Source organism: Trachypithecus francoisi, unplaced genomic scaffold (genome assembly GCF_009764315.1).
Source record: "Trachypithecus francoisi isolate TF-2019V2 unplaced genomic scaffold, Tfra_2.0 Lachesis_group16, whole genome shotgun sequence".
NCBI classification, from domain to species: domain Eukaryota; kingdom Metazoa; phylum Chordata; class Mammalia; order Primates; family Cercopithecidae; genus Trachypithecus; species Trachypithecus francoisi.
The window spans coordinates 73,752,640-73,778,105 of record NW_022681461.1 but is presented as its reverse complement, the minus strand read 5'-3'; the positions used below and the strand labels follow the sequence as shown (position 1 = coordinate 73,778,105).

The window sequence follows — 25,466 nt, the reverse complement described above, 5'->3', positions numbered from 1 at the left end:
GCTGGTCTCAAATCCCTGAGCTTGAGGGATCCACCGCCTTCAGCCTCCCAAGGAGCTGGGATTACAGGTGTGAGCCAACGTGCCCAGCCCATTCCTCCATTCTTAAGGAAAATTAAATGCATCTTCCTCTGTGCTCCCCTAACACTGGCACATTCCCCTATCAATCACGTTAATGTGTCATTATATTTGGTTCTAGCTTTGTCTTCCAAGCTCGGTATTATGAATGAGCTGCTCAAGGATAGGGATGATGTCATTTGCCCATATGTTATGATGGCACAGTGCAGACACTCAATATATTTTTATTGACTGCCTGGATAGAGAAATCTGAAATCCTACTTGCTGCAACTCAAAAAGCAAATGGAGTGAAGAGGAACACAGCTGCCTATTACACTACTCATTTTTTTTTTTCAAAGAAAAAAATGAATGTGTTTAAAATGACAGTAACTTAACAGCCAAGTCCCAGTAGGATGACCAGATCCCAATTATTGAAATAAACAGCAGAATTGTTTGAGGCTAAAACTTCTAAAACATCCAAATCTACCAGATGGTGATATATGGCCCAAGATCAAACAAGAATTTCTACCCAAGGCTATGTGGTATATTGTGTTTCCCTCTCAGTGCCTCTGTAATTTCAGGAGTGACCTAGTCAAGAGAATCTTTCTAGCATTGAATTTCATTTTAGTTTTGGCTCTGTTATTACCCAGGTAAGACAGCCTAGCCCTTAGGCTGCTCTAGGCATGAAACCAACTGAGGCTAGGGATTTCTAAACACTCTAACCATGCTGCTTTTGCGTGTTTTTTTAAAAAATAAAAGATAACACAAAAATAAGACAAACCACTAATCATCACTAAGTAATGCCAAATCAGCCATGTAATATTTACAAAATTTATTGTATTTCAGACCATAAAGACAAATGCAACAAATTCCAAAAAAGTAAAAATGTTAAAGCCTGAATTATCTGACCACATAATAATGTAATAAAACTATCAAACAAAACACAAGACTGGCAACCCCAAAAGAAACATACTTGCAAACCACAGAACATTCTCCCAAACAATTCTTGGGACAAAGGGAGTATCAAAATTGAAATGTTTAACACTAGGTATAAAAACATATTTACTCCAGAAAATGTAAGTTTTATGTGTTTTTATACCTTAAGATACACTTTTATACTTCAATGCGGCCTTTAAAATTTTTACTTTTTTCGGCCGGGCGCGGTGGCTCAAGCCTGTAATCCCAGCACTTTGGGAGGCCGAGACGGGCGGATCACGAGGTCAGGAGATCGAGACCATCCTGGCTAACACGGTGAAACCCCGTCTCTACTAAAAAATGCAAAGACTAGCCGGGCAAGGTGGCGGGCGCCTGTAGTCCCAGCTACTCGGGAGGCTGAGGCAGGAGAATGGCATAAACCCGGGAGGCGGAGCTTGCAGTGAGCTGAGATCTGGCCACTGCACTCCAGTCCGGGCAACAGAGCGAGACTCCGCCTCAAAAAAAAAAAAAAAAAATTTTACTTTTTTCAAATTTGTTGCATTTTTCTTTATGGTCTGAGATAGAATAAATGTTGTAAATATTCCATGGTTAATTTCATATTACTTAGTGAAGATGAGTGGTTTTTCTCATTTTTGTGTTATCTCTTATTTTAAAAAAGAACACACAAAACAGTAGCATGGTTAGCATGTTTGGAAATCTCCCAGTCTCAGTGCCTAAAAAAGAGATGCCTAAGATGCCTAAAAAAGAGAGAGAAAAGCAGGCAGCCAAGAAAGAAAAAAAAAAAAAAACACTAGAATTTTAATACAAGAAACCTGAAAAAAGGAAAAAAAGAAAATGGGGATTTAGGGATTAGTAAATAAAATTTTAAAGATGTTAAAGAATTAGAAAATATTATCAAATGCACTGGGGGGGGGGAATTACATAAAAGTCTAGGAAGATATAAACCCTGGGAGAGAAGATGATAGCAGACAAAAGATGCTAACAGTATTTCAGAAAATGAGAATGAGGCTGGGCGGAGTGGCTTACGCCTGCAATCTCAGCACTTTGGGAGACCAAGGCAGGTGAATCACTTGAGGTCAGGAGTTCAAGAGCAGTCTGGCCAACGTGGTGAAACCCCATCTCTACTAAAAATACAAAAATTAGCCGGGTACAGTGGTGGGCATCTGTAGTCCCAGCTACTGGGGAGGATGAGGCAAGAGAATCGCTTGAACCTGGAAGGTTGAGGTTGCAGTGAGCTGAGATCATGCCACTGCACTCCAGCCTGGGCAAGAGAGTGAGACTCCATCTCAAAAAAAATAAAAATAAAGAAGATGAGAAAGAGATGGATGGGCTAGGTACAGTGGCTCATGCCTGTAATTTCAGCACTTTGGAAGGCCTTGATCCCAGAAGTTCAAGACTAATCCTGGGCAACATGATGAGACCTCATCTCTGTTTAAAAAGAAAAAGAGATGGATGCATAGTAATTGCCTTAGCAGAGAGGAAGAACTAAAAGCCAATCCTAGAAAGTCCCAAGAAGCAGAGTCTCTGCAAATTTCAGAAGACAGACATAAGGAATAGGAATGAAAGTTCAAGGAACTGGTTGAAAATACCTGCAAGGAATAGTTAAATGCCCAGATTCCTTCACTGATGCTGCACAAAACAGAACTTTACAATTGGGAGAAAATGAACCAGAAGGCTCCAGATTAGAAGGACAACACACCAAACCGAAGTGAGGATGAGTCCCCATACCTAAATGTCCATCATGTGGGTTAAATATATTTAACCATCTTAACACATTAACATTTTAGCACAAAACATTTTAAAACCGTGTGATCAGTACATTGTCAATTCATAATGACATTCAGGACCAGGCATGGTGGCTCATGCCTATAATCCCAGCACTTTGGGAGGCCAAGGCAGGTGGATCACTCAAGGTCAGGAGTTTGAGACCAGCCTGGCCAACATGGCGTAACCCTGTCTCTACCAAAAATACAAAAACATTAGCCAGGTGTGGTAGCACACACCTGTAGTCCCAGCTACTTGGGTGTCTAACGCAGGGGAATCACTTGAACCCCGGAGGCAGAGGTTGCAGTGAGCCATGACAGCACCACTGCACTCCAGCCTGGGTGACAAAGTGAGACTTCATCTCAAAAAAAAAAAAAAAAAAAAAAAAATTCATAATGACATGCAACCAAAATCTTGGAAATACTTTCTAAATAATGGATCCTGGGTCAAGTTCAAAAACCCATTTGTGATCAACCCTATGATGATGAACATATGAACATTCTCCCCAAGTTAATTTGTACGTAGAATGCAGTCTTGGCCAGGCACAGTGGCTCATGCCTGTAATCCCAGCACTTTAGGAGGTCAAGGTGGGCGGATCACCTGAGGTCGGGAGTTTGAGACCAGCCTGGTCAACATGGTGAAACCCTGTCTTTACTAAAATACAAAAATTAGCTGGGCTCAGTGGCGTGCACCTGTAATCCCAGCTACTCAGGATGCTGAAACAGGAGAATCGCTTGAACCCAGGAGGCGGAGGCTGCAGTGAGCCGAGATTGCACCACTGCACTCCAGCCTGCATGACACAGCAAGACACCGTTTAAAAAAAAAAAAAAGAATGCAATCTTATTAAACACCCTAAATCTTGGGTACGGTGTTTCTGTTTGGGATGATGAAAAGGTTCTGAAGATGGATGGTAGTGATGGTTGCACAATAATATACAACTTGCTTCTCAATTGCACACTTCAAAATAGCTAAAATGGTAAAAATTTGCCTTATGTCTACTTTACCACAATAGTAAGAAAATACTGAAAATTATATTTTTTACTTTAAAAATCAACTTTATTGAGATATAATATGCATACAATAAAACGCCTCCATGTTTAAGTGTGCAGTTTCAGTGGGTTTTAACAAATGTAGACAACCATGAAACCCAAGATGCAGAATATGTGATGCATAATTTGCATCTGATGATAATCTGATAATATATGGTATACAATCTGATGATAAACATTTGGTTTGTTTTCACTTGGGGGCTGATAGAATTAAAGCCTTGATGGCAAAATGGGGAGGGAAACTCAAATTTTTATAGGGAAATCATTTTGTTTCTGGATCCCAAATTTCTCCTGATGCCATTGAGAGATGGTAGATAGCAGGTACACAGCTTTAGAGAACAAGTAACTAAAGTAACCCAAGCTAAGGAAGCCTGTAAGAATTTTTCACTGAAAACCAAAGAAGCCCATTCATTATAAGCTACTTCCCCAGTGAACAGACAACATAAACACACTGTCCAAAGGCTAAAAACCTTAAGTAGACACTGAAATCACACATAAATGCATGCAGTACAATAATAGATATAAATATGATTCTATTGAAACAACAATAAAATATGTGAAATTAAGTAGTTCAAACTTAAAGCTGTTGGAACTTTAAATTATACCAAGCCTTGAGAGGAATATGGCCATGCAGTTTGAGTCACAAAGTATATATACAGTTGTAACTTCTGCCTTTTTCTCCCCCTGTAAATAATTAAGCCCAAATGGCACCAGAGATAAGACCCTCTTAGATCACTATCTCTCCTCATGGAGTAATAAAGTAATTTTCCTTGGAGTGTAACAGTCTGTAACCAACCAAATCGCTGTGGCATATGCACTGGTCTTGTATGGAAAATGTAATTCTGCTACAATTTCTACATAAATGAAACGGTAACTTCCCCACTTTGGAAGGAAGACTCCATTCATTTGAAGTCAGTGTTTCCCAGTGGCCACCCTCAAGTTCTATGCTAGAATAAATGCTATATTTCATATGGAGTTGAATAAGCTCTATATTTCATATATATCATACATTCTGAATCTCATTATTTAAGGTTGACAAATGGAAATTTTTATAATTTTTTTCTTATGTAAAATACTTGTCTAGGACCAAGTGCAGTGGCTCACACTTGTAATGGCATCATTTTGGTTTGTTTGTTTGTTGAGACAAGGTCTCACTCTGTCACCTCTGTCACCCAGGCTGGAGTGCAATGGTGTGATGACAGCTCACTGCAGCCTCGACCTCCTGTGCTCAAGCTATTCTCGCTCCTCAGCCTCCAGAGTAATGAGGACTACAGGTACATCCCACCACACCTGGCTAATTTTTCATTTAATTTTTTTTTTTTAGAGACAGGATCCCACTATGTTGCCCAGGCTGGTTTCAAATAATCCTCCTACCTCAGCCTCCCAAAGTGCCAGCCTGGTCAACATAGCAAGAACCCATCTCTACCAAAAAAAAAAAAAAAAAAAATTTAATTAGCTGGGCATGGTGGGGCATACACGTAATCCTAGCTACTTGTGAGGCTGATGTGAGAGGATCTCTCGAGCTCAGGAGATCAAGGCTGCAGTGAGCTTTGATTGAGCCACTGCACTCCAGACTGGGCAACAGAGCTAGACTGTCTCTTTAAAAAGTTTAAAAATAAAAACTTGTCATTATAAAGATGCAGAATTTATATAGATCCATTTGCAAAAACTCAGCCGGGCACGGTGGCTCACGCCTATAATCCCAGCACTTTGGGAGGCCAAGGAGAGCACATCACTTGAGGCCAAGAGTTCGAGACCAGCCTGGCCAACATAGTGAAACCCCGTCTCTGCTAAAAATACAACAAAATTAGCCGGGCATGGTGGCAGGCACCTGTAATCTCAGCTACTACTCTGGTAGCTGAGGCAAGAGGATCACTTGAACCTGGAAGGCAGAGGTTGCAGTAAGCCAAGATTATGCCACTGCACTCCCATCTGGGCAACAGATCAAGACTCTGTCTCAGAAAACAAAACAACAAAAAAAAACTTAATACCAGCTGGAAAAGGACTATTTCATGTTAACTATTGAGCTAATCTAATAAACATAAAAAATATTAAGAAGCAAAGAGGTGGGACTCACTCAGATAAATTAAAGGAAGTCCAGTCTGAATTAGTGAAGGATAGAATAGAAAATGTTTTAAAAGAAACTGAATTAAGTTCAAGTTTATTTAACAAATAGGCCCAGACAAACACATGGCCTTAAAGGAAGGCAGCCAGGTATAGGGGGAAGCACTGGACTTGAAAGCTAGTTAGAGCCGGATCCTAAATCTAGCTGAGTCAAATTCACTGTGTGACCTTGAGCACACCACTTAACCTTTCTGGATTTCAGTTTTTTCATCTTTAAAACAAGGACTTTGGGCTTCTCGAATTTTAAAGTGCATTCAAATCACCTGGGGAGGCTGAGGCAGGAACCCGCGTTGCTTGAGCCCAGGAGTGCAAAGTTACATGAGCTATGATCATGCCACTGCACTCCAGCCTAGAAAACAGAGTGAGATCCTGTTTCTAAAAAGAAAAGAAAAGTCACATGTCCCATAAATATACACACCTACTATGTACCCATAAAGGTAAAAAAATACATACATACTAAAAAAGAAAAATACAAACAAAGAAACACCTGGGGACCAGGTACAGTAGCTCATGCCTGTAATCTCAGCACTTTGGGAGGCCGAGGCAGCGGATCATGAGGTCAGGAGATTGAGACCATCCTGGCTAACACGGTGAAACCCCATCTCTACTAAAAATACAAACAATTAGCCAGGTGTAGTGGCATGCACCTATAGTCCCAGCTACTCGGGAGGCTGAGGCAGGAGAATCTCTTGAAACCAGGAGGCGGGGGTTGCAGTGAGCCAAGATTGTGCCATTGCACTCCAGCCTGAGTGACAGAGCGAAACTCAGTCTCAAAAACAAACAAACAAACAAAAAACACCTGGGGATCCTAACCTTTGTTTAACTGCAGGCTCCAAATCAGTTGGTCTGGGGAGGAGCCCTATATTTTGGATTTCTAGCGAGCTCACAGGTGGATCAGATTTTGAGTAGCAGAGGATAAAGAGCCCCCAAAAGTCCTTCTCCCTAAAGTTCTGACATTTCCTTCTTTTTTATTTTTAACTTTAACTTTTGTGAGTACACAGGTGTATATATTTATGGGGTACCTGAGATGTTTTGATGCGGGCATGCGATGCGTAGTAATCCTGTCATGTTAAATGGGATATCCATCCCTTTCAGTCTTTATCCTCTGTATTACAAACAATAGTCATGGTCTTTTAGTTATTTTAAAATACACAATTAACTTATTATTAACTATAGTCACCCTGTTGTGCAATCAAATACTAGGTCTTTGATCCTTTTTTCTTTTTCTTTTTCTTTTTTTTTTTTTTTTTTTTTGAGATAAGGTCTCGCTCTGTCCCCCAGGCTGGAGAGCATTGGCACGATCACAGCTTACTGTAACCTCTGCCTCCCAGGCTCAAGCGATTCTCGTGTCTCAGCTCCTGAGTAGCTGGCACCACACGTGTGCACCACCACACCCAGCTAATTTTTATATTTTTAGCAGAGATGAGTTTTCACCATGTTGGTCAGGTTGGTCTTGAACTCCTGACCTCAAGCGATCCACCCACCTCAACCTCCCAAAGTGTTGGAATTACAGATATGAGCCACCACACCTGGCCTTTTTTTTTTTTTTTTTTCCTTTTGACACAGGGTCTGACTCTGTTGCCTAGGCTGGAGTGCAGTAGTGTGATCACAGCTCACTGCAGCCTCAACCTCCTGGGCTCAAGTGATCCTCCCATCTCAGCCTCCCAAGGAGCTGGGACTACAGGCACACACCACCACATCTGGCTAATTTTTGTATTTTTTTGTAAAGATGGGGTTTCACCATGTTGCCCAGGCTGGTCTGGAACTTCCAGACTCAAGTGATTCATCCACCTCGGACTCCCAAAGTCCTGGGATTACAAATGTGAGCTACCACATCTGGCACACACTTCATTCTTAGGGTACCTGTTTTAATGACCCATTTAGAATAATTTTTTAGATGAGATACACAAAAAGAAAGGAAAGAAAGAGAGAGAGAAAGAACGAGAGAAAGAGTGAGAAAGAGGAAGGAAGGAAGGAAAGAAGGAAGTAAGGGAGGGAGGGAGGAAGACAGAAAAGAAAAAAGGAAAAGAAAAGAGAAGAGAAAAGAAAAGAAAGGAAAGAAAATAATTTAGCATAAGTATAACCCTAAAGACAGTACCTGGCTCAATACATGTTTGTTCCCCATACCAGCAAAAAAAAAACTAAGATGGGTTCCAGGCTACCAAGGCTTCTCAGACTATCTGCAGATAAGAAGGTGGTTTCCAAAGAAATACAGGCAGGGGTGCTTATTATTCAGCCATGATTAGCCTATTTTGCAGGACTTTGCAGAGCAACTCTCTGACCACACGGGTCCACTGTTCCACAGCCTGAGGCTTGGTTAAGAATCACCTGGAAACTAGTGACTAACTCGTCCTAGTTTTAATACAAAAAGTCCTGTGTCCCAGGAAACCCCTCAATTCTGTGCAAACCAAGACAGCTGGTCATGCTTCCTAGAGATGCTGTTAAAACACAGTGTCCCCAAAGATTCTGATTCAGCAGGGGAGAGGCAGGGCCTGAGAATCTGCTTTTCTAAACTGCTCCCAGGTGGACCACACAGAGAAGAGCATTGCCAGACTAGCTCAACCTCAACCTCAGGGACTGGAGTCAGAATCCTGGGGAAAGAAAAGGCAATACTGAAAGAAGTCTTTCAGCAAGTCTCGATTGCCGCATAGCACAGCTGTGGGACAAATGTAACAGAATAACCCAAGGGAGAGAAATTCTCCAGGCCAGAACAGATCGCTAGGGCTTTGCTATGATCTGAGTGAGAGCTGTGTCAGGGGTGCTCGGTACCCCCGTCAAGGCTGGCTTTAGTTCTGTCATCAGCATACTCAGGGCCTGAAAGCAGAGAGGTGGTTGCCGGTAGTAACCGAGGGAACGACTGCAGAGGTGAGGGACTCCGAGGGACGTCTAGGATTACTGGCAGAGAAACAGGAAAGTTGAAGAACCCAAAATCTAAGAGGAGGGAAAGGCTGACAAGTATTCTTTGTTACTATTACCACATCCCCCGGCTAATGCTGCTGAGCTAGGTTCACTGCCCGTCTCAGCTCTGCAGTGCTCACCCAAGCTAAAACTACACCTAACAATGAGAGGGTGAGACTGGTTTTGGTGTCTCAACCAGAGTCAGGATTGGAGTCCTGTTCCTTGGTTATGTGATTTTAGCAAGTTAAACTGTCAGTTCTCCAGTTTTTTGTTTTGTTTTTTTTTTTTTTTTGGTCTCCCTCTTGTCACCCAGGCTGGAGTGCTGTGGCACAATCATGGCTCACCGCAGCCTCGACCTCCCAGGCTCAGGCGATTCTCCCACCTCAGCCTCCCGAGTAGCTGGGACCACAGGCATGCACCACCACGCCCAGACAATTTATTATTATTATTATTTTGTAGACATGGGATCTCCCTATGTTGCCCAGACTGGTCTCAAACTCCTGGGCTCAAACAATACTCCTGCTACAGTCTCCCAAAGTGCTGGGATCACAGGCATGAGCCACTGTGCCCGGCCAGATCTCTTCATCCATGAGATGAAGATGTTGTAGTCAAGATTAAATGAGAAATATAAATGCTGTATGAAGTGTAAAGCAATATGCAAATATGAGATAATTTACATGAATATTTATATCCATTTCCACAGATTTTGTTGTCATTGTTAGAAACTGTCTGCAAGATGCGGTGCCTGGTATTTGGCACGGTGGTTACACACGCTTGGGTTAGTTACAATCCTAGCTATGCCACTTACTAGCTCTGTAATCCTTGGTGATCTCTGTGCCTGTATCCTGTAAATCTGTAAAACGAGAATAATAATAAACCTACTTCATATGGTTGTTGTGAGGATTAAAGAGTAAATGAGGGTATATTAGTCTGTCTTCATGCTACTGATAAAGACATACCTGAGACTGGGTAATTTATAAAGAAAATGAGGTTTAATGGACTCACAGTTTCAAGTGGCTGGGAGGCCTCACAATCATGGCAGAAGGCAAAAGGCATGTGTTACATGGCAGCAGCAAGAGAGAACGAGGGACAAGTGAAAGGAGAAACCCCTTATAAAACCATCAGATCTCGTGAGACTTATTCACTACCACGAGAACAGTATGGGGGAAACCTCCCCCATGATTGAATTGTCTCCCACCAGGTCCCTCTCACAACACATAGGAATTATGGGAGCTACAATTCAAGTTGAGATTTGGGTAGGGACACAGCCAAATCATATCAATGAGATAATACATGAAAAGCAATTAAAATGTGTTAGACATTGTTATAACCAACCACTCAACCACTCTTTGTTAATGAATAAAAGAAGGTACTAACACTGATGGTTAACTAGTCAACTCCCAATTACACCAATGGGAAGACTGATGGAGAAATGCATTGATGCAAAAATCAAGAGCAATATCTTTGTGCATTCAAGTGTCTACCCATTGATGGGCTGATATCCCAGAAACCATAATATTCAAATTGACATAATCACTCCCTGTCTTCACCACATCCTCCCCGCCTGCTGGGTAACAGCTGACTCAGAAGTGGAAAGTTCACCTGCTCACCTTTTCAGCCCTGCTCACCTGTCCTTCCTCTCCACTGCAACCAAGTAAAGCTGCAACTCAGGAAGGGAGGGAGGCTGCCAGCCTCTGAGAACCACTCTCACTCTTTACTTCAATACACGAGCAACAACTTCAGTGTACTTCTCAGACATTACCTGATGGACTTTATAGTACAGTAAAGAGATGTTCACAGTCAAGGGAAGAAGGTAGTTTAAAAGCACAAAGGCAGGCCAAGTACAGGTGTTAGCCATTACAATGGCTAACACCTGTAATCCCAGCACTTTAGGAGATTAAGATGGGAGGATCACTTGAGCCCAGGAGTCCATGACCAAAAATCTGGCCAAAAATCTAGACCCCATCTCTAAAAAACCAACAGCAACAATAACAAAAAAGCACAAATGCAGTGCTTAAATTTTAAATCTGCTTTTAACCTAACCCTCGACCATTCACAGTCAGACCAAACAAATCCACTGCACAACCTTCCTGAGATTCTGTCTGTCAAATCTGGAAAGACAGATCAAACAACAGGAGGAAATAAGTCAAGGGTGCCAAAACTCAGGAAGGAAAAGCATTCCCAAGTGGTCTCTAACACTACATAAAATTGCATTGCTCTTAAGAGACTGCACCAAATTCCAGAGATGGAAGGAATCTGAGAAATCTCACGTTCTCTCCTTTCCAACATCCCTGACAAAAAAAAAAATCCAGAAACGAAAACATAGACTCTGCTTTTAAACCCCTCCAAGACACAGAGCACTCTACTCTCTCCAGCAATGTAATATTTGCAGGGCTATTCAAACCATCATATATTTCCCACACCCACCCAAATTTAGGACTGACATTCTCCATCAAGAACTCTCACTTGGGCTGGTCCAAAGGTAGTGAGTTAGTTGACTGTTGATAGTCAGTTACAGATCAAACTTCTCATTCTACTCTTTCCCCCTTCTCACTACTGCATTTGACTACTCAAAAAAAAAAAAAAATCAAAAAACAAACAAACAACAAAAAAGGAACTCTCAACCTTTCCTCATACCAAATGGCTCATATGACCTGATCCTGTTCACTTTCTGGTGTGACCAAGATCAACCAGCAGTGGGGCCCCCACACCTGGCCTCAGGACCTGAAACCAACCCACACTGAGTGCCATTCATTTAGGCCACACCTTAAGGCTCATGTCGGGCAGTCACTCATTTAACCCCTACCAGTTCTTTTCACACCTGTCTCACACCTGACTCATTCTCCAGAAGGGTGTACCTCTTTTTTTTTTTTTTTTTGAGATGGAGTTTCAGAGTTTCACTCTTGTTGCCCAGGCTGGAGTACAATAGCATGATCTCGGCTCACTGCAACCTCCACCTCCCGGGTTCAAGCTATTCGCCTGTCTCAGCCTCCTGAGTAGCTGGGATTACAGGCATGTGCCACCACGCCCAGTTAATTTGCGCATTTTTGTAGAGATGGAGTTTCTCCATGTTGGTCAGGCTGGTCTCCAACTCCTGACCTCAGGTGATCCACCCACCCCGGTATCCCAAAGTGCTGGGATTACAGGCATGAGCCACCATGTACGGCCGGGTGTACCTTTTTTTGGTTTTTTTTGTTTGTTTGTTTGTTCGTTTTTTGAGACGGAGTTTCCCTCTTGTTGCCCAGGCTGGAGTGTAATGGTAAGATGTCAGCTCATCGCAATCTCTGCCTCCAGGGTCCAAACAATTCTACTACCTTAGCCTCCCGAGTAGCTGGGATTACAGGCATGCGCCACCACGCCTGGCTAATTTTTTTGTATTTTTAGTAGAGACAGGGTTTCTTCATGTTGGTCAGGCTGGTCTTGAACTCCTGACCTAAGGTGATCCACCCGCCTCAGCCTTCCAGGGTGCTGGGATTACAGGCGTGAGCCACCACGCCCAGCTGAGTATACCCTTTTTCTTAATCCATGCAATTCATTTTCCCTCTCTCTTCTGCAGAGCTGAGGCCAACAGACCACTTGCAATTTTGAGCTACAGAGACCTAGGAACCCATTTTAGGATTTGACCAGAAGACCAAGAATACACCCAGGACCAAGTCCCTGGAGGTGGAAAATAGGCCATGGTGGGCATCTTCATCAACTCTGATCCTGTGCCCTTTATTTTAAGCAACTTTAAATCACTCCAAAAAAAATCCACTCCCTCTATTTCTCTTCTTTCCTCTTCTGGCTCACCCTGAATAGTGAATGTGCTGCTGTGATTCATGAAGACAGAGGGAAGACCAAGCATGCAATGCATGATGAGTGAAGTCAGGTGACCTTTGTAGAGCAAGAACAACTTCCTGACCCCCAGCCAGGCCTGAGCCAACAGGCCCCAGACTCCAGCAACGAATGCCAGAGAAAGGTTAAGAAACAGGACTGACTGGTTCTACCCTTCCTCGCCCATTCCTACCCTCTGGACTCCCCCAGGCCCTGCACCCCACCCAGCCACCAACACCCTCCTGCCATATCAATTATGTGAAACACATTTTCCTTACACTCGGGTCATCTGACTTCAGCTCTCCTCCCCAAAACTTCTTTGATGCCAATTAAGGTCATTCAGCCCATGTTGCCAGTGAGAGACTGAATATACAAATGGAAAATGGCCAGACCATGTGTGTGTGTGTGTGTGTGTGGTGTGTGTGTGTGTGTGTGTTCTCTCTCTCTCTCTATATATATATATATAGAGAGAGAGAGAGAGAGAGAGAGAGTCTTGCTCTGTCACCTAGGCTGGAGTGCAGTAGCATGATCTCGGCTCACTGCAACCTCTGCCTCCCAGGTTCAAGCAACTCTCCTGTCTCAGCCTCTGGAGTAGCTCTGGAGTAACTGGGATTACAAGGGCCCACCACCATGCCAGGCCGATTTGTTTGTATTTTTAGTAGAGATAGGGTTTCACCACGTTGGCCAGGCTGATCTCAAACTCCCGACCCAAAGTGATCTGCCCACCTCGGCTTCCCAAAATGTTGGGATTATAGGTATGAGCCACTGCACCCAGCCCACATATTAAAATAGAATTCTAACCCACAGTCTGCAGCAATCATTCCAGGAACTCTGTAGCAATCAGCCCCAAATGGTCAGGCTTTAATCAGTAATGGCCAGTTGCCCTAATTTTTGCCCCCAACTCCAACTTGGGACTAACCAGAAAAGCCCGATATGGCCCTCTCACCAATCCCATGGGATGCATGCTGCTAGGAAACTTCTCCAGCTGGGCACACCTGAACCACCACCGCCCACCAACCCCCTTCCTTTTCCTACTGTAACACTTTTCCATCCCCAGCCTATCTTTGAGTCTCTGCCAAATGGAAGTGATGATGGCTGACGCCCTTGTCACAGCAAGCCCTGAATAAATAGCCTTTGCTTATTCTCGTTTGGATGGTATTCATTTATTTGCATACCAGATTCCTAATACAAGCCACTGTCCCTACCCACAAGGAGCTCTTAGTTTAGTAAACAGTCACACTGCAATATGGTATAAGTGTACAGCCAAGGCATGGAATATGGTATTCTGGTGCTGTAAAGAGAAGTGGATAGCGCCAACGGACTTCCTAGGAGGAGTGAGGACACCCAGGCTTGCTTTGAAATTTGAAGAGCACTCTCTAAGTAGCCTGCCATGGGAGAAGGGAAGCACAGTTCTCTAATCTTCTTCCTCGCCCCCCACTTTCAGAAACTAACCTCTCCCACCTATAGCCCAAGTTTAATTTTTGACCTGCTCCATTCATTAACTATCTCATTTATTTTTGCTTTTTCAATTTTCCCCTCTCTACTAAATAGTACCCCTCAGTCTAAAATATGTTTGAGTTTTGCATTCCCTAAAAATCTTGGACTGACTTGACCAGCCCAACTGAATGTTACTTTCATTTTCCTTCTAATTTCTTTAAAGAGTATCTACTCTGGCCAGGCACGGTGGCTCACATCTGTAATCCCAGCACTTAGGGAGACTGAGGCAGGCGGATCACGAGGTCAGGAGATCGAGACCATCCTGGCTAACAGTGAAACCCCGTCTCTACTGAAAAAACAAAAAATTAGCCGGGCGTGGTGGTGGGCGCCTGTAGTCCCAGCTACTCGGGAGGCTGAGGCAGGAGAATGGCGTGAACCTGGGAGGCAGAGCTTGCAGTGAGCTGAGATGGTACCACTGCACTCCAGCCTGGGTGACACAGCGAGACTCTGTCTCAAAAAAAAAAGAGTATCTACTCCGAGGCCAGGAGTAGTGGCTTATGCCTGTAATTCCAGCACTTTTTGAGGCTGAGGCGGGCAGATCACTTGAGGTCAGGAGTTCAAGACCAGCCTGGCCAACATGGTAAAACCCTGCCTCTATTAAACATACAAAAATTTGCTGGGCGTGGTGGTGCATATCTGTAATTCCAGCTACTCGGGAAGCTGAGGTAGGAGGATTTCTTGAACCCGGGAGGCAGAGGTTGCAGCAAGTGAGATCATGTCACTGCACTCCATCCAGCCTGGGTGACAGAGCAAGACTCAAGACTCTGTCTCCAAAAAAAAAGAGTATCTACTCTGTAACCAAGGTCTCTGCCCTCCATCTAGAGCCCTCACATCTAGCTCTTACCCTTTCTTCTCTGCTAGCTCTGGGTCTCCACTGACCAGATCCATCAAATTCAAAGCCTTTTTCTCAATCCCCACCTCTCGGCTTCCCGTCTCCTAGTTTCCCTGACTAAACAAGCCCAGTCTTTCTCCATTCTACCTGGATGCTGCTTCTTCCTTCTCAACTTGCATCTACCATCTAAACTCCAAAAATCCTCTCCAAGAATCTGTCCTTCACCCTCCCAATCTTGCCAACCTCAAGGTTTCAAGCAACCATCAAGTCTATTGATTTCATCTCTCCAAATCCATAACAGCATCTCAAATTCAGGATGTCCAAAACAACGAATCATCTTTCTTTCCAAATCTTTCTCCTCCCATCGAAACATATACCAAGTCACCCAGCCCCCAAGCCTTAGTGTCATCTTTCCCCTTCTGTTCCCTTGCACCTTCACATCTGTCATTAAATCCTTCCTTCCAGTCCATTTCCACCTTACTGTCTACATTCACTCCACTTCTGCTGTCATTACTGTGGGCCCATTCCTCAGAACTTCCAGGCCAGCTATTGCAACAACTTCCTCAATGGGCTCGTCCAAGCCTCCAGTCTTTTCCTACATTGCCCACTATCAGGAAACCTGCCCTTCATAAAACCAGGTTCTCCAAGGTTGAACATGAAGGGAGAATGTCTACATATGGAGAGGAGGCTCAACCAGGAAGCCTTGACTTCTGTTTCCTCAAATTCATCCCAAAACCTTTAGTTACAGTTGACCTTAGGTAGCTACTAGCTGCATTCAGCCATGTTAGCCTAACAATTCAATGGGACCACATTGGACAGTCTCCTACCTTAGAGAGATTCTGAAATAGATGCCAAGCATCTGCAAGTCCTATGCTCACTGTCCTGGGAGATAGAGCCAAGGAAGGAATCTTAACCAGGGCACCTAATATTACAAAAATGGCCACCTCAGAAGATCGAGCCATTGTAATACCCACCAGGCATGGTAAAAGTCCCAAGGCAAAGAGAATAGGGGTGGGGACAGCAGGCAGGAATCTCAACCACAAGACTCCCTGTATCTCATCACATGGAAGTTTCCTTCCATTTCAGGATCAGTGTTTGGTTTTAGTAAGGAAGATGGGGGGTTCCTCAGACCCTTTATTCCCCACCCCCCCGCCTCAAGTTTATTTATACAAATAGCAAAGGAGGACATCATCCCCATGCAGATAGCAGTCCAAGGAGGATAATCCTTCTATCCTCATGTTGGCAAACAGAGATCTCTACTCTGAAGCCTTTGTAGGAGCCTGGGCTCCTTTGGGAGCCTGAGCTGGAACTGAAGCTGGAGCTGCAGCCTGGGCCTTGGTTTGATCCTTGGCCTTGGTCTTTGGCTGGCACAGCCTGAGCCCCTTGGCAATGAGGGCACGAGCACGTTTCCCAAGCTTGGGGCAGGCAATGTGGGCAAGAGCTGACACCCTTTGGAATCTTGGGCTTAACCTCCTTGGGGTTTATGAGGGCAAGGCCTCAACACGTGCACTTATGGCCTTGGCATTGTTGCCCTGTATATTCTTGAGGCCCTTCTTGTTCTGCTTCTTGGCAAAGCACATGTTTGTCAGGAACGTGGGGTCCATCCCTTTAAGAGATTCGTATCTTTGTGATTGGAGTTTCTTGATGCCATTTCCGTGCCATTTTCGGCACTGGTTGTGTGTGGTGTTGTGCTTGGATTTGGCCATGTCTGCACCTTAACCTGCGGCTCCCGAAGCACCTAGAACTGGCTACACCCACTTTTCATGTCACTCCCTGAAACAGCTTCCAGTGGCTTCCAGGCACAGCTAAGTCCAAAGGCCTAGGTCTGCCAATCAAGGCACTTTGCCCTCTAACTTTGGTGCCTCCGCTTGCTTCCTTCCCTTCTCCCTGGAGCCAGAATTCTGAAGCAATTCATTCATTCTACACACATTTGTGGAGAGGTGGCAGTGCCTGCTGCTATCAGCTGGGATACCTTTTCCACATTTTCCCATATCCAAATATGACCAATCATTGATGGCCCAGCTCAAGGGTCACCACCGATTTCCCTTTCCCTGCCCTCACCACCCACACCTTCTCAGAACACTCATGCCATTCTGCCTTGTAGTACAGTTATGTGGATGAACGTCACCTCCCCTGCGTGTCTGAATCCTCTGTGTAATTCCTACTCCGCTCAACATTGCATTTTGCAGAGGAGGAAAAACAACTCCCTCGATAGCTTGGAAATAGAACATTTGCTGGTCTAAATCCTCCAGACAGTGAGCTCCACGAGGGCCCTCACTGCCCGCCCTCATTGCACACAGGGAAGCTGTTCAAGGGCCATCTGTTGAATGAATGAGTGAATTAATGGCTTCATTCCTGTACTCTTCCTTAGGCTTCCTTCTCACCATATTTAGCACTCGGCTCTCTAACAACGAGAAAAAATTAAAAGTGGAAAGAAAATTGCTTCGGGTCACAAATGTGTCATGCAAAAGGCACCGCAGAGCCGGAAGCCTGACCCCGCCGCGGAACGCCCTGGCCTCTCGCCCTCCCCCGGGCGCCGCCCTGCCCGCGTCCGCGCTCGCGCCCAGCCCCCACCCCCGCCTCCTGGGCAGCAGAGGTCCCTGGGGACCCGGCCAGGTCGCCTCAAAACTGGCGTCCCCCGGTGACGCGGGGTCGGGCGGGGGCAGGGAAGCCCGGCGGGGAGCTCCTCGCTTCTCTGAGCTCCTCCTTCCCGATCTCCAACTGCCAGCGCGGGCCCCACCTGCGCCCCACGCCTCGGCACCGCGCCCGCCCGGCCCAAGGGCAGGGAAGCGTCCGTGCGCCAAGTCCTCGAGGCCCAGCCGGGGCCGCCCGTGCCCGTCCCCGCCCGCACTCACCGTCGGCGCCCGGCGCTCCCGCGGCGCCGCGGGCCAGGCCGAGCAGCAGCAACAGCGGCAGCAGGCGGCGAGGCGGGCCCGCACCCCGGGGCCCCCGGCCCATGCCGCCGCCCGTCCCTCCCGGTGCGCCCGCGGCTCCTCCCGGGGCCCTCGGGGCGCAGAGATAAGGCTGCAGGCGCCGCGGGGAGGGGACCAGCCGGCGGCTTCCGGCTCCGCAGGGGGAAGCGGGGGGCGCTGCGGGGTCCCGGGGAGGCCGCGGGGCGCGGGTCCTTCCTCCTGGCAGGGTCTGGGCGCTGGACACGCCCGTTCCGTGTCGGTCTCTGGCTCCGCGGGTTCACTACTTAGCGCACCTGCTGCGTGCCAGGCCCTCTCGCCGCTCACATTCGCAAAGGGGACAGACACTCATCGGATAGTGACACAGCTGGAGGCAGAGCCCCGGAGAGTGCTGGGGAGGAAGTGTCTCGGGGAATCCAAGCCGCTCGGGGGCTCAGGGAGGCACCCCCGGGGAGACGGGTGAGGGGAACAAAGGGCAGAAATCTTCGAGGACGTGAAAGAGAGCTGGATGAGGTGACCGCAGCACAAGGCCCAGGTGAGAGGTCGGAAGACCCAGGCCCAGGCCGCCCAGAGGCGACACACTTGACCAGGTGACACCTGATCACCTGGTGTGAGAGAGAGTAGGACTGTGATGGAGGGAGGGACTGGCATCAGTCCCCGCTGCTCCGAGGACACCCAGCTTGGGACGCGCTGATGCCAGCCCCTCCCTCCATCACAGCCATATTCCATCCCCAGGGAGGGAGTAAGCCAAGATCCAAAGATGAGAAGGACATTGGGGAGGAATCTAAGCGAGAGTTTGTTGTAGAAATGGGGAATGGGGACCTAGAGTGGGAGCAGAGGGTTGGAGACAGGCGTTGAGCTGCAGAGGGAAGTTAGCCCTCCTAACCCAAGTGAAGGAGGTCGCTGGGAAGCTGCACAGTTTTAAGCAGGGAATGACTTCATCACTGACACATCTCTGTCTGTTCTGTGGCATTAGGATTGGGGTTGGGATTGAGATGTGGAAGGCAGAGTCCAGCCCGGAGTTGCTGCAGGAATCAGGCAATAGAAGACATGTCCTGGCCCGGTGCAGTGGCTCACGCCTGTAATCCTAACACTGTGGGAGGTCGAGGCGGGTGGGTCACTTGAGGTCAGGAGCTCGAGACCAGCCTGGCCAACTTGGTGAAACCCTGTCTCTACTGAAAAAAAAAGAAAAGAAAAAAAATTAGGTGAGCGTGGTGGCAGGCACCTGTAATCCCAGCTGCTGGGGAAGCTGAGGTGGGAGAATCACTTGAACCCAGGAGGCAGAGGTTGAAATGAACCGAGCTAGCACCACTGCACTCCAGACTGGGCGACAGAGTGAGACTCCAGATAGATAGGTAGGTAGGTAGGTAGATAGATAGATAGATAGATAGATAGATAATGTCCTACAGCTGGGCATTGACAAATGAGTGTGAAGAGGGCAGTGTGTAAGAGTGGAATCCACTGGGTTTTGTGACTAGTGGGAGAGAAGGAAATAAATAAGATCCGGTTTGAAGGCTTTGAGCTTGTGATGTCTGTGGGAGAGCATCCGAGAGCAGGCACCCCACTACTTCACCCCATATCCTCACTTGCTTACTCTCTGCCATGAGCCTGCCCTAAATCTAACCACTTTCAAACACACCCATACAAGGGCTAGAGTGGTGGAGTCATAGTAGTTAAAAATCAACTTCAAGCTGGGTGAAGTGTGGCGTGCCTGTAGTCCCAGCTACTAAAGAGGCTGAAGGGCAGGAGAATTGCTTGAGCCCAGGAATTCAAGGCCCACGTGGGCAATAGAGTGAGACCCCCACTCTGTTAAAACAAACAAACAAACAAAAACAACAAAGAAAAAACTCATCTTCCTAGGCTCTTTTTTCCTCTTGGGGAGACGGGTTGGTTCTGTTGCCCAGGCTGGAGTGCACAGCTCACCACAACAGCCTCAACCTCCTGGGCTCAGGCAGTCCTCCAGCCTCAGCCTCCCCAGTAGTTGGGACTACAGGGGTGCAACATCATACCTGGCTCATTTAAAAAAATTTATTTATTTTTATTTTTTTGTAGCGACAGGATCTGGCTATGTTACCCATGCTGGTCTCCAACTCCTTGGCTCAAGCAGTCCTCCCACTTTGGTCTCCCAAAGTGCTGGGATTACAGGAGTGAGCCACTGCACCCAGCCTCACAAGCCCTTTTCTTAGCAGGCTTTCTTGAAAGTTATTTTTGATCAACAAAGACAGGCGCCTGTTTGGGGAGCAATGGATGGTGTGGTGTGTCTCTATTATTTAGACAAATTTTTTAAGTTCAGCTCTCCATAAACTTGGAACTTAGAAATCATGTGATTGTTTCAACAAATATACCATTCACTTAAGATTTTTAACCAACCTATACCATTTCATCCCCACTGTGTCCCCTTGCAAAATAAATAAATTTAAATATATATGTATACATATACATTTTTTATTGATAATGTCAGGAAAAATTGTCCAAAACTTGGAAATGGGCAAGAGATTACTGGGTATCCTTTCAGTGGGGTGCTGGGTGCACCTTCACTGGACTTCCTGTTGACTAGGCTATTTTGCAGCACTAGAGGGCTAGAAGTTAACTTGCAGAAAACTGATGATAATGCAAAAGACTTGTGTCCATAGCAGTGAAAATGAATGTTTTCCAGAAGAAATATAAGTGATCAGTCCTTTCTGCCAAAAAATAAATAAGTTAAACCCACTAATTTCATTTTGTCCTATATGATATTAACTAGTTAACCAGTTTGGCACCTATTAGTAAATTCATGTCATCATTCCTGATGTCAGATTTTCCTTTGAACCTTAACATCTTACTAATTTTCCTTTGAAGTCAACAACTTACTGAATCCTCCATTAATCAATTACTTGAATAGAATCTTATATAGGTTTTCATCTTATAGTTGCCTAAGTCATGTTTTCAAGTTTTTGAAAATTACATTTCAGTACAATCCATCTTACTCTATATTCCACATTAGATTGCATGACTTTCATCACCTCTTTTCATTGGCTCATTTTTAAACTTCAAATACTTATTTTTGGTTAAAAAAATACTTCTTACTCAATGGTGAGTTCATTGGATCACATAATGAAAAATTATCTCCTCATCCAACAGTATTTGTCACAAGAATTAAAACAGAATATTTTAACCAGTGTTAAATTTGGAGGAACAGTGGGATTATTGCTGACAAAGTATTTGACTTAAGAAAAATGTTCTTTTAAGAGAGCATGGTTAATATACCAGCATTTTCTTAAAAAGAGCTTGAAAGAAGCATTCTTCTTCTCCTTCCCCCTCTCCTCCATTTCCTCCTCATTCTTCTTCTTTCTTTGATACAGGAGGATCTCACTCTGTCGCCCAGGGTGGAGTGCAGTGGTGCAATCATGGCTCACTGCAGCCTTGACCACCCAAGCTCAAGCGATCCCTCCACCTTAGCCTCCCAAGTAGCTGGGACTACAAGCACATGCCATTATGCCCATCTAATTAAAAAAAAAAAAAATGTAGAGATAGGGTCTTGCTGTGTTGCCCAGGCTAATCTTGAACTATTGGCCTCAAGGGATCCTCCTGTTTCAGCGTCCCAAAGTTCTGGGATTGCTGTTGTGAGCCACTATGCCTGGCTGGGACTTGGTGTTTAGTGGGTATTGACTTTCAGTTTTGCAAGATGAAAAAAGTTCTGTGGATGGATAGTGGTGATGATTGCACAACAATGTGAATGGACCTAACACTGAACTGTACACTTAAAAATGTTTGTTTGTCTGTTTATTTTTGAGACAGTGTCTCACTCTTGTTGTGCAGGCTGGAGTCCAATGGCATGATCTCGGCTCACTGCAACCTCCACATCCTGAGTTCAAGCGATTCTCCCACCTTAGCCTCCCAAGTAGCTGGGATTATAGGCACGTGCCACCACGCCTGGCTAATTTTGTACTTTTAGTAGAGATGGGGTTTCACCATGTTGGTCAGGCTGTTCTCAAACTCCTGACCTCAAATGATCCATCAGCCTTGGCCCCCCAAAGTGCTGGGATTACAGGCATGAGCCACCACGCCTGGCCTTAAAAATGTTTAAAATTGGCTGGGCACAGTGGCTCACACCTGTAATCTCAGCACTTTGGGAGGCCGAGGCAGGTATATCACAAAGTCAGGAGATTGAGACCATCCTGGCTAACCCAGTGAAACGCCATCTCTACTAAAAATATAAAAAATTAACTAGGCGTGGTGGCAGGCACCTGTACTCCCAGCTACTCGGGTGGCTGAGGCAGGAGAATGGCGAGAACCCAGGAGGCAGAGGTTGCAGTGAGCCAAGATTGCACCACTACACTCCAGCCTGGGCAACAGAGTGAGACTCCGTCTCAAAAAAAAAAAGTTAGCCGGGCGAGGTGGCGGGCGCCTGTAGGCCCAGCTACTCTGGAGGCTGAGGCTGGAGAATGGCCTAAACTTGGGAGGTGGAGCTTGCAGTGAGCTGAGATCCGGCCACTGCACTCCAGCCCGGGCGACAGAGCGAGACTCCGTCTCAAAAAAAAAAAAAAGGTTTAAAATTGTTTTTAAAAATTCAATGACAAAAAATGTACATGCCAATTTTTATTTTTATTTTATCAGGCAAATATTAAGGACTTTCCAAATTAATTTTGGTTCTGGCAGATCTATATGGGATCAGGTTTGTAGGAAAGACACCTTGGAAAGCCCCATTTTCCCAATATTCCTGAGACATAAGTGAATGGGATTTCGGAAGAACTCTGAGAGGACTCTGGGGAGCCATGGGCATGGGGAGGCGGAGGGCGGGCAAATAGAAAAATTTCATTCTGAATGCTGGTTCAGTATCTCTAGGGAGATTTTCCCCTAAGCTGCTCTTCTCAGTGTCGGATTCCAATGTGAAGAGGTTTGGGGTCTGTCCAGTGGGTTCCCATCTGGCTACAAGGCCAGAAGGAGAAGCAAAGAGGGAGATTGGATACTAAATATCCTGGGACACTTCTGGAAAAAAATCCATTCTTGCTTACCACACTCCTGACCATAAATGATATACAGAGACTGCTTTGGGACAGCTCCTGGCAGGCTTGCAAATTGTATTTTTGTTTTTAATTTAATTAATTTATTTAGAGACAGAGTCTTGCTCTGTCACCCAGGCTGGAATGCAGTGGCGCAATCATAGCTAACTGTAACTTTCAACTTCTGGGCAAAAGCAATCCTCCCCCTGCAGCCTCCTGTAAATTGTAAATATATTGTTTATTTGTGGGTATTTTAGGAATGGCTTGAATATCTAATTGTAATGAGTTTAATATACTCTGGGGTTACACTTACTGCTTGAAGTTTGCATTAACAGAAATAATTTAAATATTTGAAGCCTTTGAATTATATTGGCTGAAAACTGGTGTGTTTGAAACAAAGTAACAGTCCCTCTGTAACAATCTGCTCCACCCCCACCATGTCTAACCCTGGCTGACTCAACATCTGTGAAAACCCAAGGCCACCTTCAAAAAAGCCACATTGCCCCTCCCAGAATGGAGTAATCTCATCTCAAGCAGATTTGTAAAGCCTGATAACAGGGACCTGTCCCTCCGGAGAAATGCCCCTGCTGATGAAGTCTCTAACTCAAACAAAGGCAGACTTCTCATTTTTTGAAGCTTAATGACTCTCAGACACTTTGTTGCTATTGGAGAAACAGTGGGATTACTCTGCCTTCTCCAGCATACCTCTCCCTCCCCCAAGACACACACACATACATCAAACACCCCACCTGGAGTTAGTTTGTAGACTTTAGGCAGCAAGTGCACTATTGTCTGTTGCACATGGCTGTGCTACAACCAGTGATGTGTAATTTACCCAAAACACCAGTATTCTCAGGAAAGCAAAACAAGCGTGGGTGGAAAGGGACAGCTCAGCTTAGTGGACAAGTAAATCCTGGAATCCCTATTTTTATAACAGCGCCCTCTCTCCTCACTGCAATGGACTCAGGAGACCCTGTGATTCCCCCAGCAGAAGCTGGGGCAGCAGCAAGATTTGTATTTGGACTTGGATTTGGGAGGAAACTTCAGACACTGCAACAGACAAGTTCAAGGAACAGCAGGCTTAGTATTCACCTATCCTCCCCCGACCTCAGGTGGTGGAGACAACACCAAGTGAGACGGGCTCTGTCACCCAGTCTCTCTGTCTCTGTCACACACACACACACACACACACACACACACACACACCACACACACACAGCATCACCTGCCTCACTTGCAAAAGCCTCAGCTGTTGGTGTTTTTATTCCACAAACCCTGAAAGGAAGTCTGCTGACAGCCCATTTCCGGACCAAGGATCAGCCACCCACAGCCCTAAGGAGAAGCAGGCCAGGCAGCAGGGGCAAATCAGCAATTAGCAGCACAGTCGCTGAGGAAACCACAACAGCTGTGAGGGCAGATGGTTCCAGACCTTCACTGATAGACCAGCTCACAGTGAAGACCCGTATCACCGGCTTGGGCAAATAGTGCAATCTTCAAAACAGAAATACTTTACTCAATTATTTTGCAATGGACTTAGCTACAAGCTTTATTTTTTCTTTGCTCACCACTGTTTTTTTTTTTTTTTTAATGTCCTATGTCTTCCTCTTTCCCCACTTCTCCTCCTCCTCCTTCATGTTCTTTGGTGACATCTTTGAGTATCTGTTTCAGAAAGTATTCCTGGGTGATAAACTTTGAATCTTTGCAAATCCAAATACATATTGATTTTGCCCTCATAATTTTTTTGTTTGTTTGTTTGTTGTTTTTTTGTTTTTTTGGTTTTTTGTTTTTTGAGACGGGATCTTGCTCTGTTGCCTAGGCTGGAGTGCAGTGGCCCAATCTTGTCTCACTGCAACCTCGGTCTCCCGGGTTCAAGCGATTCTTGTGCCTCAGCCTCCCAAGCAGCTGGGATTATAGACATGCACCATCACACCCAGCTAATTTTTGTGTTTTTAGTAGAGCCAGGATTTCACCATGTTGCCCAGGCGGGTCTCAAACTCCTGACCTCAAGTGATCTGCCTGCCTCAGCCTCCCAAAATGTCGGAATTACAGGCGTGAGCCACTGTGCCCGACCTCATAATTATTATACATTAATTATACAGTAACTGAGTATAGAATTCTGGATTCAAAATAATTAGGTGATCGGTTAATGTGGTCTAGAATTTTGGATTCAAAACAATTAGGTGATCAGTTAATGTGGTCTAGAATTCTGGATTCAGATGGAGCGTTGCAGATGGAGGGTTCCATGCTACTGTGGTTATCAACCCCTTACAGGTGACATGTCATTCTCCTATCATATCTCCCAAGCTTTGGGGGATTTTCTCTTTGTCCTGATAATTCAGAAATTTCTTTTTTTTTTTTTTTTATTATACTTTAAGTTCTAGGGTACATGTGCACCATGTGCAGGTTTGTTACATATGTATACATGTGCCACGTTGGTGTGCTGCACCTATTAACTCGTCATTACATTAGGTATATCTCATAATGCAATCCCTCCCTGCTCCCCCTTCCCCACAATAGGCCCCGGTGTGTGATGTTCCCCTTCCTGTGTCCAAGTGATCTCATTGTTCAATTCCCACCTATGAGTGAGAACATGCAGTGTTTGCTTTTC

At 45.4% G+C, this 25,466-nt stretch overlaps 1 protein-coding gene and 1 pseudogene across 5 annotated transcripts in view; both read right to left on the bottom strand.

Annotated features, from left to right (window-relative positions):
* Window positions 1–18,243, bottom strand: part of SUSD1 (sushi domain containing 1) — a 143,226-nt gene extending 124,983 nt beyond the window's left edge. For 3 of the 5 annotated variants that reach the window (XM_033237818.1, XM_033237812.1, XM_033237814.1), the window contains exon 1: window positions 17,823–18,241. In XM_033237818.1, coding sequence (XP_033093709.1) covers window positions 17,823–17,925 — 103 coding nt within the window. In that variant the 5' untranslated portion in view covers window positions 17,926–18,241. Of the gene's footprint in view, window positions 1–17,822 lie in introns of all 5 variants that reach the window. The other 2 variants (XM_033237815.1, XM_033237813.1) reach the window with 2 other exon arrangements.
* On the bottom strand, window positions 15,704–16,989 carry LOC117098830 (annotated as a pseudogene).
* Window positions 18,244–25,466: the final 7,223 nt, after the last annotated feature.